This window comes from Furipterus horrens, unplaced genomic scaffold (assembly GCF_987537825.1).
Source record: "Furipterus horrens unplaced genomic scaffold, mFurHor1.1.pri manual_scaffold_9, whole genome shotgun sequence".
Classification (NCBI taxonomy): domain Eukaryota; kingdom Metazoa; phylum Chordata; class Mammalia; order Chiroptera; family Furipteridae; genus Furipterus; species Furipterus horrens.
This window is the reverse complement of record NW_028327179.1, coordinates 73613328-73632179: the sequence shown is the minus strand read 5'-3', so window position 1 is coordinate 73632179 and position 18852 is coordinate 73613328. Positions and strand designations below refer to the sequence as shown.

Below are 18852 nucleotides of genomic sequence, written 5' to 3'. Positions count from 1 at the left end.
GAGAGGCTGCGGTTTCAGGCTCCGGAGACCCATCTGCAGTTTGGGCTAATTGCAGACAGAACATCTCAGTGAGCAAATGGACACTGGCAGGAGTCGAGCCAAGGCACTGCTGGATTAGAGAAAATCCATCTGGGAACAACCTGTTTAGTGAGGATAGCGGAGGAAAAGGGGACGAAACGGGATTCCTGACTGGGGCTGCCGCCCGAGCTGCGGCTGGAAGTACACAAAGGCTTTTTGGCGACCACAGGCTTCCCCAGAGAGGAGTCGGGAGGAGAGCGGATCTCTGCCCGTGGGCAGAGATGGGACTTGACCAAGTGGCATTGGCGCTGAAGGACAGGAGACAGCGTGCTGCCGGGCAAGTGAGAACATAACTCTCCTTTATATTTTTCCCTAGTGGACGGTGGAGAGGGGAGGAAAGTTTGGGGGTGGTAGGCCACTCTTGAGGAGCGCAGGCGCAGAGGCGCGCTCATCCACTCCCCAACCCTACCCTTGGGTCGCGGGGGGCGCGCATAGGGAAGTGCTCTTACTCACGGGCCCAGGTGTGCAGGGCCATGAGTCCGGGTGCCCCTCGGACACTCCCCAACGGACATAAGATCAGTGCCCCAACGGGCACAGGGAGGGCCCACTGAACACGCAGAGGACCGTGCGCAGATACCCCTAGACAGCTCCCGTGGACGCTGGGCCCGAGGCCGGAACTCAGACCACTAGCTCAGGCTCTGTTCGTGCCCGCCCAGACGGGTGAGGGAAGGCGGGAGGCTGCAGCGCAGGAACGGCAGACGGCAGCGAAGCTCACTTCCACTGAGCACAAGTGTCCGCGGCCCCGCCCTAAGAGGCGAGAGACCAACTCCTGGAGCTCGGCTCAGCGGGACTGAGGGCACGGGCGCACGGGCGCGCGAGCGCGAAAACACCTCAGCCTGGGGACAATAGGCGCCAATCTCGGGGCAAGTTCTCGGGCTGCCTGCTCGCGTGCAGGAACGTGCGCAGGGACACCTCGGAGCGAACGCGGAAACACCTCGGAGCGAACGCGGAAACACCTCGGAGCGAACATGGAAACACCTCGGCCCGGCAACAATAGGCGCCAACCGCGGGGCAAACTCTCGGGCCACCCCGCCCATGCCCAAGGACACCTCGACTGGCTCCAGTGGGCAGCAAGGGAGCGCGCCCTGCCGGCAACCACGGGCGCACACGATTGCTGCAAGAAACAAGAACCTCTGAACCGCCACACTAGACCAGATGCTGACGCAGAAAAAGAAGGCAACACACCAAGGCTAAAATGGAGTAAAACCATCCCTTTTTGTTTTTTGTTTTGTTTTTTCAATTTTTTTTCTCTTTCTTCTTTCTTTCTTTCTTCTTTCTTTTCTTTCTTTCTTTCTTTATTCTTTTCTTTCTTCTCTTTTCTTGGGGTTTTTTTTTGTTTTTTTATTCAATTCTTTTTCTTTCTTCTTTCTTTTCTTTATTCTTTTCTTTCTTCTCTTTTCTTGGGGTTTTTTTGTTTTTTTTTTTCAATTTTTTTTCTCTTTCATCTTTCTTCTTTCTTTTCTTTCTTTCTTTATTCTTTTCTTCTCTTTTCTTGGGATTGTTTTTGTTTATTTTTCAATTTTTTTTCTCTTTCTTTCTTCTTTCTTTTTTTCGTCTTTTCTTCTCTTTTCTTGGTTTTATTTTGGGGGGGGTTTCCTCCCCTTCCAAAAAGAAAGAGAAACTTTATCTCTAACGTGTTGCATATAACCTCTCCTTCTCATCCTTTCTCTTTAATAGTTGTTTATTTGTTTGTGTGTCTAGTTTAGCCCCCCTATCACTCTAAATAATAGAATATAATTACTATATAAACCCAATACAATACAATCCCACTTTCTTACTATATTATGCATTTTTTCATCCTTTTCTTCTATTTTTATTAACATACAATGTAAATATTACCTACTGGCTTGCACAGTCTCAACTATTATTAATCTATCACCCCTCTATCAAAAATTATGTTTCCTCACCCAAAACAACTCTTATCTATTCTTCTTACAGTATAAAAGCTCTAATCTCTTTACATTTGTATTAATACGGGCTCGTTGGCTGACGATAGCGGGATAGAGAGTGGGGGATACTTTTTGAGGGTGTGGGTCTCCTGCCTGGGCTGTGTGTTGATGTTTTTAACAGCATATCCACAAAAGAACTCAAGACAAAGTGGATAGAGTGACTCTCAACCAACTAGCCAGAAGGAAGATCCTATCAAAGAACATCTGAAATATAACCAAACGACATAAAGGGTAACTCAAGAACATCAGGCTCAGGATATCAAAGAGACTGCACCACTGAAACCCCCAGATCTCCCATAAAGAATCTCACACCACAAAGGAGGGAAGTCAAAGCAGACCACCCCCCCCCCAAAAAAACAAACAAATAAATAAATAAATAAAAACAAAAAGAATCCAACATGGTAAGATGCAAAAATAACCCCTCAATGAAGAGAAAAGAGGAATCCTCAGAAAGAGAAATAGATGAAATAGACATAGCCCAAATGTCAGACATGGAATTCAAAACAATGATGGTAAAGAAGCTAAATATACTCGACATCCTTAAAAACAACTATGACAACCTCCAAGGAAGTTACCAGCAGCTCCAAGAAAATTACAGGGAACTTGCAGAGAACTACACCAGCATAAAAAAGACATAGAAACTGTTGACAAGAACCAGGAAGAACTGAAGAATTCAATCTCTGAACTGGAAAACACAGTAGAATCAGTCAAAAGCAGACTAAACGAAGCAGAGGATCGGATTAGTGAGTTAGAAGATAATGTAGAGAAAAACTCCCAGACAATACAGCAAAATGAAAAAAGATTGAAAAAATATGAACAAGATGTAAGGGAATTACAGGATAGCATGAGAAGAAATATCAGGATCACCAGAAGTACAGAGGGAGAAGAAAAAGACCATGGAATTGAAAAACTGATAGGAGAAATAGTGACAGAAAATTTTCCGAACCTGACGAGAGAAAAAGTCATAAAAGTTCAGGAAGCACAGAGAGTTCCAATGAAGAGGAACCCCCAAAAACCCACTCCAAGGCACATCATAATTAAAAGGCAACATTTCAAGACCAAGAGAGAATGCTACAAGCGGCAAGAGAAAAACAGCAAATAACATACAAGGGAGCTCCGATAAGGCTATCAACTGATTTCTCAACAGAAACATTACAAGCCAGAAGGGAATGGTCAAAAATATTTCAAGCAATGAAAAACAAAGGCCTACAACCAAGAATACTCTACCCAGCAAGGCTCTCATTCAAAATAGAAGGTGAAATAAGGAGTTTCTCAGACAAAGGAAGACTGAAAGAATACATCTCCACCAAACCAGCATTGCAAGAGATGCTAAAGGGAGTGTTCTAAGAAAAAAGAACAAGAGAGGAGAGGAACAGAGATACAAAGGGCAATGAATAAATACACGTAAATAATAACCTTAAATGTAAATGGACTAAAAGCTCCAATTAAAAGACATAGGGTAACAGAATGGATAAGAAAACAGGACCCACATATTTGCTGTCTACAAGAAACACAGCTCAAAACAAAAGATTTACACAGACGGAAAGTAAAGGGATATAAAAAAATATTCCAAGCAAACGGACCGGAAAAAAAAGCCAGAGTAGCAGTCCTCATATCAGCCAAAACGGATTTCAAAGCAAGGGCAATAAAAAGAGACAAAGAAGGACATTTCATAATACTTAAGGGAACAATCCATCAAGAAGATATAACACTGATAAACATATAAGCACCCAACATAGGAGCACCCAAATACATAAAGAAAGCCAAAACGGATTTCAAAGCAAGGGCAATAAAAAGAGACAAAGAAGGACATTTCATAATACTTAAGGGAACAATCCATCAAGAAGATATAACACTGATAAACATATAAGCACCCAACATAGGAGCACCCAAATACATAAAGAAAATACTAGAAGACCACAAAAAAGATATCAACAACAACACACTCATAGTAGAGGACTTCAACACTCCATTATCAACAATAGACAGATCATCAAAGCAAAGAAACACCAAGGATATACAGGCATTGAACAACACGCTAAACCACATGGATCTAACTGATATATATAGAACTTTCCACCCCAAAGAAGCAAAATATACATTCTTTACAAATGCACATGGGACATTTTCAAAGATAGACCACATGATAAGACACAAAACAAGCCTCAACAAATTCAAGAAAATTGAAATCATACCAAGCATCTTTTCAGATCACAATGCCTTGAAACTAGAAATCAGCCTCAGAGAAAAAAATCAAAGACACCCAAACTCATGGAGATTGAATAACATGCTATTAAATAATGAATGGGTTAACAATGACATCAAAGAAGAAATCAAGAAATTTCTAGAAACGAATGATAATGAGCACACAACAGCCCAAAACCTGTGGGACACAGCAAAAGCAGTCCTCAGAGGGAAGTTCATAGCAATACAGGCATATCCGAAAAGGACAGAAGAATCTCAAATAAAAAACCTAACCATAAAGCTACAAGAACTAGAACAACAACAACAAACAAAGCCTAGGGCAAGAAGAAGGAACGAAATCATCAAGACCAGAGCAGAACTAAATGACATAGAGACTAAACAAACAATCCAAAGGATCAACAAAACTAGGAGCTGGTTCTTTGAAAAAATAAACAAAATCGATAAGCCTCTAGCCAGTCTAATCAAGAAAAAAAGAGAGAAGACCCAAATAAACAAAATCAGAAATTAAAGAGGAGAAATCACGACTGATACCACAGACATACAAATGATAGTTAGAAATTACTACAGACAACTGTATGGCAAGAAATTTGACAATCTAGAACAAATGGAAAAATTTCTATAAACATACAACCTTCCAAAACTGAATCAAGAAGAAGTAGAAAGTCTCAACAAACCAATAACAAAAAAGGAAATTGAAACAGTAATCCAAAATCTCCCTGCACACAAAAGCCCTGGACCGGATGGCTTCACAGGTGAATTCTACAAAACATTCAGGGAAGAACTAACTCCTATCCTCCTCAAACTGTTCCAAAAAATCCAAGAAGAGGGGAAAATCCCAAACTCTTTCTATGAAGCCAGTATTATCCTAATCCCCAAACCAGATCAAGACACAAGAAAGAAAACTACAGGCCAATATCACTGATGAACACAGATGCTAAAATCCTCAATAAAATATTGGCAAACAGGATCCAGCAATACATCAAAAAGATCATACATCATGATCAAGTGGGCTTCATTCCAGGGATGCAAGGATGGTTTAATATTCGCAAATCAATAAATATAATACATCACCTAAACAAAATGAAAGACAAAAATCACATGATCATATCAATAGATGCAGAAAAAGCATTTGATAAAGTACAACACCCATTTATGATGAAAACACTCAGCAAAATGGGAATAGAGGGAGCATACCTTAACATAAGTAAGGCTATATATATGAGAAGCCTGAGGCCAACATCATACTCAATGGACAAAAACTGAAAGCATTCCCCCTGAATTCAGGAACTAGACAAGGTTGTCCACTCTCTCCACTCCTTTTCAACATAGTGTTGGAAGTCCTAGCCACAGCAATCAGAAAAGAAAAAGAAATAAAAGGCATCCAAATTGGGAAAGAGGAAGTAAAACTTTCATTATATGCAGATGACATGATAGTATACCTAGAAAATCCTATAAACTCCACTAAAAGACTACACGATATAATAAGTGAATTTGGCAAAATCGCAGGGTACAAAATAAATATACAGAAATCTAAGGCATTTCTGTACACCAACAATAAAATAGCAGAGACAGAGACAAAAAAGAAAATACCATTTACTATAGCAACAAGAAAAATAAAGTACCTAGGAGTAAACTTAACCAAAGAGATAGAAGACCTGTACTCTGAAAATTATGCAACATTGAAGAAAGAAATTAAGGAAAATACAAATAAATGGAAGCAAATACCATGTTCTTCAATGGGAAGAATCAACATCATCAAAATGGCCATACCACCCAAAGCAATTTACACATTCAATGCAATCCCTATTAAAATACCAATGACATATTTCACAGGCCTAGAACAAATATTCCATAAATTCATATGGAACCAAAAAAGACCCCAAATAGCAAAAGCAATCTTGAGACAGAAGAACACAGCAGGAGGAATCACAACACCAGATATCGAACAATACTACAAAGCCACTGTAATCAAAAAGTCTGGTACTGGCATAAAAACAGACATATAGATCAGTGGAACAGAATAGGGAGTCCAGAAATAAACCCAGGCTTCTATGGTCAACTAATATTTGATAAAGGAGGAAGGAACATAAAATGGAGTGAGAAGAGCCCCTTTGGTGCTGGGAGAACTGGATAGGGACCTGCAAAAAAATGAAACTAGACCACCAACTTACACCACACACGAGAATAAACTCAAGATGGATCAAAGACTTAAATGTAAGCTGTGACACCATAAAAGTCCTAGAGGAAAACATAGGCAAAAAAATATCAGATATCTTACGTAACAATTTCTTCACGGATACATCTCCTAAAGCAAGAGAAATAAAAAATAAATAAATGGGATTACATCAAACTAAAGAGTTTCTGCTCAACAAAAGAAAACATCAGCAAGATGAAAAGAAAACCAACCATATGGGAAAACATATTTGCCAATGACATCAGAGACAGGGGACTGATTTCCAAAATATATAAAGAGCTGATACGACTCAACATCAAGAAAACAAACAACCCAATTAAAAAATGGGCAAAGGACCTGAACAAACACTTCTCCAAAGAGGACATACAGAAGGTCCATAGGCACATGAAAAAATGCTCAACATCATTAGCCATCAGGGAGATGCAAATAAAAACCAGAATGAGATACCATTTTACGCCAGTCAGAATGGCCATCATCAACAAATCAACAAACAACAAATGCTGGCGAGGATGTGGAGAAATGGGAACCCTACTGCACTGTTGGTGGGAATGCAGACTGGTGCAGCCACTATGGAAAACTGTATGGAATTACCTCAAAAAACTAAAAATGGAACTGCCTTTTGAACCAGAGATTCCACTGCTAGGATTATACCCAAAAAATCCTAAAACACTAATTCAAAAGAACTTATGCACTCCTATGTTCATAGCAGCCCTGTTTACAATAGCTAAGTGCTGGAAACAGCCTAAGTGCCCACCTGTAGATGAGTGTATCAAAAAACAGTGGTACATTTACACAATGGAATACTATGTAGCAGAAAGAAAGAAGGAACTCCTGCCATTTGCGACAACATGGATGGAACTAGAGAGAATTATGCTTAGTGAAATAAGCCAGGCAAAGAAAGAAAAATACCATATGATATCACCTAATACAGGAAACTAAAGAACAATACAAACAAAGGAACTAAATAGAACAAAGAGCAGAATAGCAGTCAATAGGGGGGAGGGGAGAGGGAGAGAAGGGGGATAAGTAAGGGAAGGGTTTAGTCAAAGAACCCGTATAAATGACTCATGGACATGGACAACGGGGAGGGATATGATTGTGGGAGAGGGGGTGGGTTGGGTGGGGGAGAGAAATTGGGGGAAAAGGGGACAACTGTAATTGAAAAACCAATAATAAAAAAAAATTTTTTTTAAATTAAAAAATTTAAAGATATAAAATAAAATAAAATAAATAAAATAAAATTCTTTTGTTCACTGCAAAAAAAAATTAGAAAATTACGCAATGATATAAGACAAATAGTAAACAAAAAATTGCTTTCCAAAAGGAAGTCTTAGTATGTTAATTTTTCCTAAATTCAATCTACAAATCCAATGCTATTCCAAGCTGAAGTAAGTATTTTTGGGTGACGGATAGGCGTGAAAAGGTCCTCAAAAAATACTAAGCACAGGCACATAAAAATAGAGAATATTGAAAAGGAGAGCAATGAAGGACTCAACACTAAGCAAACTGTATCATCATTATAAAGCTACACTAACTAAAAATTCTGTATACTGGCAAATAAATAAATAAGTAGAAGAGAATGAAGAAATGAATCTAAATACATCTGTTAATTTAGTAAATTACAAGGGTAGCATTTCAAATAAGTGGGAGAAATAAGTGTTATTGGAATAATTAGCCATTTGTAAAAATATAAAACTGGATTTCTACTATACTCATTTTCCAAAGTCACTTTCAGAGAGATTGAAGATAATATATTCAACTAAAAACCATGAAAGTACTAGGAAAATGTGAGTAGATATTTTTGCAATTCTGAGCTAGGCCAGTATTAAGTAAAAACCTAATATAAAAAGATTATTACAGTGAACTACACAAAAATTTAAAACCTATGATCAAAAACACCAAAATAGTTGTCAAAGATAAACAAACTACCAAAAATACTGTAATTTATAATGTAATTATTATCCCTAAAGAGTTCTTCAAGTCACTAAGAAAAACCAACCCAGCAGAATAATGGTCTAAAGAACAGGCAATTCACCTAAGAAATATAAATTACCAACAAAGACGGAAAGATAATTAACTACAAATCAAATAATAAGACTTTTCTGACCAGTGAAAACTTAAATCCTAGTGTTGATGAGAATATAGAAAGTTTGTTTAACAACTACTTAGGAAGACTATTCTGCCATGTCTATCAGTATTTTTAATGTGTATCCCCTCTTAATTTCATTTCTTAGAATTTATTCTAAGAAATACTTAGAAATATGTATTTGAGTGCTCATTATAGCACTGTTTCTAAAGGCTAAAACTTGGAAAGTAAACATACCCATTGTTATGAGTGGAATTGTGTCTCCCTAAAAGATATGTGGAAGTCATAATAATTCTTGTATTTGTAAATATGACTTTATTTGGAAAGAGGGTCTTTGCAGATGTAACCAAGTTAAGATGAGGTCATTAAGGATGACACTAATCCGATGGCTGGTGTCCTCTAAGAAAAGAAAACACAGAAATAGACAAGTAGGGAAAACAATGTGGACTATATAGGTAGAGATCAGAGTCCTGAATTGAGCCAAGGAACAAGAATTGTCAGCAAACACCAGAAGCTAGGAGAGGCAAAGGACAGATTCTGTCCCAGTGCCTTCAGAAGGAACCAACCCTATGACACCTTGATTATGATTATGGATTTCTGGCCTCCAGAAGTGTGAGAAAAAATGTGTTTTTAAGCCACCCACTCTGTGGTACTTTGTTATAACAGCCCTAGGAAACTGACCAATAGAGGTTAAGATGTTAGAAGAAATGCATAAAATACAAGACATAGTAATAAAAAGTATGCAAAAGATATAAAGGGATGTGGAAATACGAAAGATATATTAATATGTGAAAAAAATTAAATTACAGACTATGTATAATACCTTTTTTTTTTTTTGCTGGTAAATTAAAGAGCACATTTTTCCTTTTTCTTCAACTCCTCACTGAAACCTATCCTTCTCAAATGCTGGCCAAGTCAAATATGAGCTAGACTGCCTCCTTCTGTAATCCTGACCTGCGCTGACACTATCATAGATCTAATTCCACTCCCAAGGCCTCAATAACAACACTCTGCAAAAGATTCCAAAAGCTCTAGTCCTGCAGTTCTTACTATCTAACCATTTCCACTAAGAGGTTCTGTTGTCATCTGGAATTCACAAAGCCAACTAATTTTTTTCTTCACAATGTTTTCTAGAATATAGCTTTGAAATGGCAACTATGAACCTGGACTGACTGGTCGTATCTGCTTGTAGGCATATGCTGAGTATCCAAAGACCACACCTGGATGCAGTAGGAGAAAATGCTGTGAAGGTCAGATAGTACCTGCCTTAGCCCACAAAGACCAAGGAGTTAGTGTATCCCTCATAATCCTTTTTATGTTTTGGATGCTGCTATTAATTCAGGTTCCTTAGCCAGGCCAGGTCTGCTGAGATTGAGTAAGAAAGTGTTTAGTAAACTTTAAACCATTCCTGTTATGAATGATACTTCTCAACTTTCCTCATCTCTTGATCCTTCCTGTCTTGACAACTTTTTGTGTCAAAAATCCTTGTAAGTCCTTATTACTTAGGGACTAAAGCTCACCCTCTATGTCTGAAGTTCAAAAGTTTCCAAAATCTGGACTCAATTTACCCTTCCTTACTATTCACTATTTCTTCAAGCAAATATTCTCAATCCTAGCCAAGCCAGTCTAGTCTATTCAATACTTTCAAACACTCCATGCAAATTTTCTACTTCAAACTTGATTCCACATTTCCCTATACTTTAACTGAGCTGCTCCCTTGCTCATGACATAAATTCTATAGGCCATTCAGATCCTTATGTTCAAGCCCCACAATGATGTATCAAATTCGACAGTTATATACCTCTTTTCTCTCTGTTCAAGTTTTTATTATAGACTAGCTTGTAAAACATGTTTCTGTGGATGATTTGTGTGTTCCCCAGCTGTACAGTAAACTGAAGGGTTAGAAGGCCTTCCTTACCCCTTCTATGTGCTTCAAGATATTAGGAGGTTGTTATAAACTACTCATAAGTCCTCATACTTTCTCATGATGATGTTTCATTAATAAAAATAAAGAAAATCATTTGAATTTCTGACTAGTTTTATACATTACTTATACATCAATCAGCTTATTATGAAAATTTCTTAGGTATTTAGGTATCCTCTCATATTTTTATGTCAACAAATTATTCACCATACTGGAGAGAGTATTTCACTTAGAATTTTTATTACCTGAACCAGAGGTATAATAAATAAACAACTTTACCTCTATTTTAATTTCTCCACATTTACCTGTATAATTTGGCTCATAATATTTCTATCTCCTCATATCATTTTTTTTAAGATTCTCATCCAAGTATACATTTATTGATCTTTAGAGAGAGAAGAGGGAGAGACAGTAAGAGAGCAAAACATCGTTGTGAGAGAAACATCATTAGGTTGCCCGCTGTATGAGTCCAACAGGGAATCAAACCCGCAACCACTTGGTGTACAGGACAACACTCCAATCAACTGAGCCATCTTGTCAGGTCTCATATCATTTTTAACAGTATGTTATATTCCAGGATGTCTTTCTTATTTCCCTTTTGTTTCAATGTATCTGATATTTAATGAGTACCCATTTTACAGGTACTAATTTCTATAGTAAATATGTTTTTAAAAACCACTATGGCAGAGGAATCAAGGAGCCAAGGATATTGAAGAACAATTAAACTAACAGATAACCATAGTAATTGAAATATGAAATTATGAATCTTTCATTTGATTCTATTTTTGAAAAAGAGCTTTTCTAGATTTGCCTTTTCACCATTATACCCAATTATTTGTTTTTAAAAAAGATCAATTCCTCTATAGCACATTGACTCCAGAGTGAAACTGATATTTCCTAATTAATTTCATTCTCCTATATTGATAGTATAGTGGTATAATCCTCTACTACTTCCAAGAATACTGACATGAATACAATTAATAAAAGCAGGATATATTTCTCTTACACTGTATTTATGAATCTAGTTAATTAAGCCAAATTCTTCTAATTACTAAACAATACCTAACACTTAAAATATTAGACTGTTCAGTCCTACACCAATAAAATTTAATTTATTTATAGTTAACAATATATATTACTATGTACAAGAATGTATAAACTTGTTTTGCTTTCAGAACCTTTACAGTAAAGTGGAATTCTCCATTAATAATGCTGGGTTCTTATCTACTGGATCAAAGCTATAACTCCTAGACAGATTAATTCATACAAAGCTCCGCTCTATCTGGTCTTTTAAATTTCAATTCTGAATCAGTCTCTAAAATGACCAAGTCTGTTCATTTTAACTATTGAGTCTAACACAAACCAAAAACTTAAAACACACACACACACAAACTTTTTCACCTTAAATAATAAGCAAAATGTATCACCTAATTATCATATCACTAGTACGACTTCATGTAAGAAATATGGTTCTAGATGGAATTGGTCAACAGAAAATTCTTAAGAACAACTCCATTTAATTAAAAGGCATCATACTTCTAATAAGCCAAAAATTCCTTGTAATTACAATAATTAATAAATCAAAATTAGTTAGGAGTGACTATCCTATTACTAATGCCTTGTAATGATGTTCACCTGACTTTTCAAAGTAAAATGTTTATTAAATATTGATGCTTAGAAAAAGGTGAGTTAGAAATAGACATCTGCAATGAAATGATTTGAGATTATCTACCTTTCACTTAGATATACACTATCTTTGTCTCCACTGTACAAAACACACGTATGCCAAAATTAACAGAAGGCTACTCTTTCCCTGTTACAGAGTCCCTGGCATCTAGAATAGGTAGAATGATAGAACATTAAAGCTGGAGACACTGGTGTTATATTGTCCAAACCCTCATTTTCAGATCAGGAAAATGAGGTTCAGGAAGGTTTCGATACTCGTTCACGTTCACAATTAACTGGTGGCAGAGCACAGACTAAACCCCAGGGACTGTTAATTGTTATACCTGTATCCCTGTTTTCCAATTTGGTCAGCAGTCAGGGGTGCTAAAGCTGCCCAGGACTCCCCAGAATCTAGTTCCAGCTTCTGCTGTAACTGATTTACATACACTATAATTAACTGACTTTATTATTTTTTACTGATGTTTTTGAGAGGGACAGAGAGATTTATTTGTTGTTCCACTTATGTATGCAATCATTGGTTGATTTTCATACGTGCCCTGACCAGGGATCAACCCACAATCTTGGCACATTGGAACAATGCTCTAATCAACTGAGCTACCCCAAGAGGGTCTATAATTAACTGACTTTAAATAAAATTATTAGAATAGTTTACCTAAATAAAAACAAATACAATATAGAGTTCAAAATTTTACTTTAAAACCTTCCTGCCAGTAACAGGAATGGTACTATACTAATGACCTTTTATATGCTTTTCCAAATTCCAAAACACTTCATAAGAATCAGGTATTCTAAGTGCTTCACATGCATTATTGCATTATTTTCAAAACCCTCGACTAAGCCCATTTTACAAATCTAGACACTAAGGATCATACTAGTTAAGAAATTTTCCTATATTACAGAGTAGTGATTTTTAACCAATGTGCTACAAGAATTTTAAAAACACGGAATACCTGACTATTTAGTGAGGGGCACTGACCTCTTTTCCTTCAGATTGTCAAATTAAAAAATGACAACAGTCAACACAACAACAGCCGTCCGTGTGAATGAATCAAAATTATATCTAATTTTTCTGTCTGATGGGCAAAAAATACATTTTTGGGTGTGCCACAGAATTACAGTAATTAGTTTGTGTGTGCCATGAGATGAAAATGGTTGAAAATCACTGTTATAGAGCTAAGAACAAGAAACAGGATCTATAACCCAGATCTACTGGATTCTTCTAAATCTCCTGCCCTAATAATATAGTCTACCCTGTATGACACTTTTGTAGTCATCTTTTTCCTTTATACTAAGCAAGACTGCTTTCTCATGAATTTTTAACCTTTTTCCTTTCACATTACTTAAGGTGAAATACATTCCCAGCCCTGACTGCCTTAATTCAACACAATGATCCCTCTAGGCACCCTTCCCTTTAGAGCTATTTAAGGATTTAGAACAGAAACAAGTAATTGTTGGACAGTTACTGTTACCACCTATATCAGCAGCAGCATTAAACCAATTTGTTCTCCTAATAAATAAAGACTTAAGTCCAAATACCACCTGCAACAGAAATGGAACCACCCCATCAAGCAATGAGAAATCCTGAATGAGTTCCTAAGTAACAAACAAGTAAGCAATTAGAACTCAGTAAGTATTCAATGATCCGTAGCTAGCTAGATGATACAAAAATTGTATAGAAGACCACATAAACATAAGGTCTTACCTCCCAGAATTACAGGAAAGGTCAGAAAACAAATACCTAAAGAATACAAACCAGTTAAAACAAGTGCTGAGGATTAAAGGAAATGAAGAGTAAGGTCGGTTAATAAAAATGGCATCACTAAATCTTAAACAAACGAGGTAAGATGGCACAGAAAGGTAACCGTCAACATTACTAAGCCAGAGATGGTTGCAGAAGGCTAGTATAAGATTTTATTTTCCCCAATCCTTACCTAATTTCTTATTCAGGACTATATATTATTAAACTCTACTTGGCAAGATAGCACATGCTCTTTATAGAAAATAAGTTAAATTATACTACATGAAAGGTAACAAAACTACAAAACAAGACCTGATATATTTGTTTTTCAACCCTTCCTAATTGTTCTAATATTACCAGCTAATGAACTACTTACTTTATGGAAAAGTACAAAACACATATTGATACTGTACATATAACTTTGAATGAAACCTCAACTTTCACAAAAATCTATTTTTAAAAACTGTGACAAAACCATAGATTTACTGAAGATTCACCTCCTCCGTGAAACTAATCACCAATACAGTCTCAATTAACACCTAGGTGTATTTTCAACTAGTGAGAGAGTTCTGCATACTCCTTCTGCTGGTGGTTATACTTGCCTTTATATCAGCTCCCTTCCCTAACTCTTTATCTAAGGGGAAAGAAATCCTACTGGAGTCTTTTTAATTGTCCTTGAATTCCCACCAGCACTGCCTGAATTCAGGACCTCCTCACACTTCATAGACTACCGGAAACACCTATCTGACCTCCTTTGTCTGCACTCTCACAATCCTCAATTCACTTTCTATCGTGCCTCCACCTTTCTCCCCAAACTTCCTAAAAGCAAGATCTTTATCTTGTGGTTCCCCACTAACTACTGCAATACTTGAACTGTATCTCTTACATCTATGAAACCCACATTACTATCTTAAGGGGTCAGAGAAATGCTGTACTAAAAGAACTTGTTTTAACTTAATTTAACCTTAACTCACAAAATGTAGAACAAAGATTGAGGGAAACCTGTTAATATTTCCAATGTGCTTCAGGATTACCCTATCAAAAACCAGTGGACAGCAGCAGCAGTTCTCAAACTGTGATACATATTAGAGTCTCTATTAAGCCTGCTAAAAATAGAAATGACCAAGTTTCACATCACCACTGAATTTGACTATTACCTAGGAATTCGGCCTAGCCATATATATTTAATATAATCTCCAAATCATTCCAATGCATACCTAAATTTGAGAACCCAAGCAGAAACTCTCCCCACTCCATAACATACTACAATATTAGTAGGTCCTCTGACTTCCCAAACTGTTTCATACCTCTCATCAACCCAGGAGAGTATCTGCTAATCTTAAATATCGAGGTGTAGCCCATTCTAAAAAGCTTTTACTCATCCACTCTTTTGGTCCCCTAAATCTTCATAAAAATAATACTACCCATATATTTAGATAAAGTTGTTCTAATCCACACCCTCAACCCCATAAGACAGTATCCTTATTTCAGAGATGACAAAGCCAATTCTAGGACCAAGGAGCTTAAGAAACTTGTCCAAAAGTGACTATATGAGTTTGAACACCGCTCTGCTGACTACAATGCAAGACATTTTCCATTGCGATATGCAGTCTCTTACATAGCTCTCTGACGTATCGACTTACTCATCAGTTTACACATTAGTTTCCCATTTTTACACAGAAAGCTCCCTGAGGGCAGGCATCAACCCTGGTTTTGACCTCAACATTTAATTACTCATATATATTTGTTGAGTACAAGGACTGAAATGGCTGAGAGCTGGCACTATAACTACTCCTCTGAATGCACTTGCTTAACAAATTTGGTCTGACCTGTAAATCTTATTGCTGATTTTTTAAAATTAAACAATGTACTTCAATATTATCTTAAGGTACAAAAAAAAAAAAAAAAAAACCCTGCATAGTTAACAAAGGGAAAAAAATTGTTTCTAAATCTTATGTCCCTCTCTAATAACTGGAGACGTCAAATTTAAAGTTAGTCTTTGCAATTTCATACCAGAAGAGCGGGTAACTATACCAGTGTGGTTTTAAATGACAGAAATTCAAAAGGTAAAGCTGATTAATAATAGATGACATAAAGAAATTGAGCACTGAATACAGACAGCTTATTTGGCAATCCACTTGCACTAACCAGTAAGCAACACTATCTTCATCACAGTATTCTTCCACATCTGTCATTTATTGAAACCTGTAAACCTTACAGGTAAGCACAGAGCAATTAGTCAGTATACTTGTAATGTCCTTCCTGCATAAAGTAATGTGCCTGGTATGCAAAACAAAGTACATATAACTACTTCCTTTCTGACAGCAATACTTTAATTATTTTTCATTTGCAGATAATTTAACAATTAAAGTGCTGGAGATTTTCCTGAATTGAAAATATGCAAAAATTAGTGCTGCTTTAAGAATCTTACACTTTAATTATATTAGTTTTGGGTTAAAGAAAAATGATTATGCTTTTAACTCTACTTTTAGTTACAAATCAATAACAAGAAAAAAAACCCTTCTAAAACAGCATGATGTAGTGGAAAGTACAACGAACTAGGCATCAGGACTCCTAGTTTTCTAGTTCTGGTTACATTACTAAATTGCTGTGTGACTAAGGGCTCACTGGTTCAGTTTTCTCACTTGTTTAAAAAGCTGGGGGTAGGGGGCTTGATTATATTTAAAGTTGTTTCCAAAAATTTTTTATTTTAAGTCACCCCTGATTTCATTCTTCTAATCAGTAAACTCAACGTATGTTCTTTAAGGGCTAACTTCTGAAATGAAACACATCTGAATTGAATGTACTGATTTCAATCTCCAACTGAATGGCACAGGAAACAAAGGGTAGACTCTTACAAAGTTAACAATTAATCCGATAACTTTCCAGAAATTGTCCAATCCTAACTTCTTAAGCAGGTGTACCTGTTCTCACATATTTAACACTACTATGCAAAGTTGTAAAACTGCTCTGTTGACATTTCGGAGGCGTTTCTTGGGTTCCAGTGGCACATACTCTGCAGGTGCTAACAAGCAAAGAGGGGGAGAAAGGAAACCATACAGCGTTTCAGCAAACTCAACCACAGCTCAACCAGGCCACCGCAGTAAGATGCCGCTTGACAAGGCCTACACCACAGAGCAGAACCTCTCCACCCCCAGAAGTGCCAGCAGCCAATGTAATGAATGCTTCCGTCAACAACACACATTCCCCTTCCCACAGAAGAACTGCTTGCTTCCAACCAGCCATCTGGGGTCGGAACAGGCCGCACAACACCAACTTCATTCGCAGGCCCCCGAAGGCCACGAACTACTTACTCTAGGTTGCGATTCCCCTGTGCATGGTGGGGAAAGGAGCACCTCCTCCCACCAGTGCAAAAAATAAAGAAAGGAAAAGAAAAAGAAAGAAAAATATCAGTGGGAGGGAAAACAGAAACCAAGCCTCGGCGAGATTCCTGGAAAAATAAACCCTGTTTCTCTGCAGTGGGTAACAGTAGCATTTCCTACCCCCGTTCTGAAACGATGCACTCGACTTCATTCTCTCCCGAAATTCTAAAGGGGGATTAAAAACCACTTCATGGTCGGTCCACTTCATTCATATTTGGGCTTCATGTCCCCATCCACCCACTCCTGAAACGCTTGGCATTGTGAAGAAAGGTACCCCCAGATCAAGCAGTAAGAGATGAAGAGATAGCCAGTGCAGGAGCCAAGTTACTAAGACCCATCAGCTCTTGCAAGAAGAAATTCACGTCGGGCCTGAGAGTAAAGTTTGAAGCAGCAGCAAGGGTGCGGACCCGGCCAAGCAGGGATCCAGGACAGGCCTGCGGAGATGGACACTTCCCTGCTCCCGGGCTGCTCTGGGAGGGGGCGTCCAGCCGCTGCGGCCCGCACTGCCCGCACCTAGAGAGTGGGGCCAGGGCGCAGACACGGGGCTGGGGCCGGAGGATAGGCCTGGCCCGCAGCCGGACCCTCTCCGCACCGCTCCCACCTCCTTCCCTACTCCCACTTCCCGGCCCTCAAGCCCGGGCCCGAGAGGTAACGACAGCGGCGGTGACGCCGGTGTTGGCCACTGACCACACATTTCTTGCCGAGGAAGGTGAAGAGGGACTCGTTCTCCTGAGGGGTCAGCAGCAGGGAGCCCACGTTGGTGACCCTCCGCGGCGGCGGCTGCTGGCCGGAGCTCATGGTTTCGCCGGCGGGGCTGGGAGTCCAGGGTCGTCTCCTCCGGCGAGTGGGCGAGCGCTCGTTCCCCTTCTCGGTGACAGGGACAGGAGGAAGGGAGTCACAGGCTCAGCATCCCGCAACTCCTCCGGCGCCGCGGGGAGGAGGAAGGAGGAGCCTACGCCGGCCGCGCTAGGATAGGCTTCGGCCGGATGGCCGTAGTCCTTGCACTCCGGCGACTGCGCTAAACTCCCAACTCCTTCGCCAACCCCTCTTCGGCGGCTGCAGAGGCTGTGGCGGCAGCGGCGGCAGCGGCACAATCCAACATGGCAGCGGGGACGGACGAGACCACAGGACGCAGGACGCGGGGGAGCGCGCCGGAAACGCGCGGCTGCGGGCCCCGAGAGGAACTACCCCTGGCGCGGCAGGTCTCTCTCCGCCCCGGCCCGAGGCCCCGCCCCCTTCCGGCAGACGCGTGAGCTGCGAGGTGGGTTAGTGGGAAGCGGTCTCGGGTACTGGATCCTCCTCTGCTGTAGTCCTTCGGACGCTCGGGCCCAGCGGTACTGCCTAGAGAGAAGACGAGGCTCGTCAGTGCCGCTGAGTCGCTGGCCCATGTTTTACACTTCTGCACCTTTGCGGAGCGTCTGTGCGGACTCAGGCCCCTATTCCCCGGAATAGCTGTTATTTCTGGGGTGCGGATGCCGGACGTTCAGAGCTGAATGCAAAAAGGTCCGGAATCCGGAGATGGAACCCGGGGAGAAGTGATGGGCTACCCTGTGCTCTTTGCAGGTTTCGGTCAGAGAGCCGCAGGTGCCTGAGGTTTCTTAAAGTTCCT

The 18852-nt window shown here is 39.2% G+C and overlaps 1 protein-coding gene across 2 annotated transcripts in view; it reads right to left on the bottom strand.

Moving 5' to 3' along the window:
- The window catches only part of WASL (WASP like actin nucleation promoting factor), an 85058-nt gene extending 66628 nt beyond the window's left edge, over positions 1-18430 (bottom strand). Inside the window, exon 1 of one of the 2 annotated variants that reach the window (XM_090287407.1) lies at positions 17931-18430. In XM_090287407.1, coding sequence (XP_090143533.1) covers positions 17931-18041 — 111 coding nt within the window. In that variant the 5' untranslated portion in view covers positions 18042-18430. The remainder of the gene's footprint in view (positions 1-17930) is intronic. The other variant, XM_090287408.1, reaches the window with a different exon arrangement.
- Between the last annotated feature and the right edge of the window lie 422 nt (positions 18431-18852).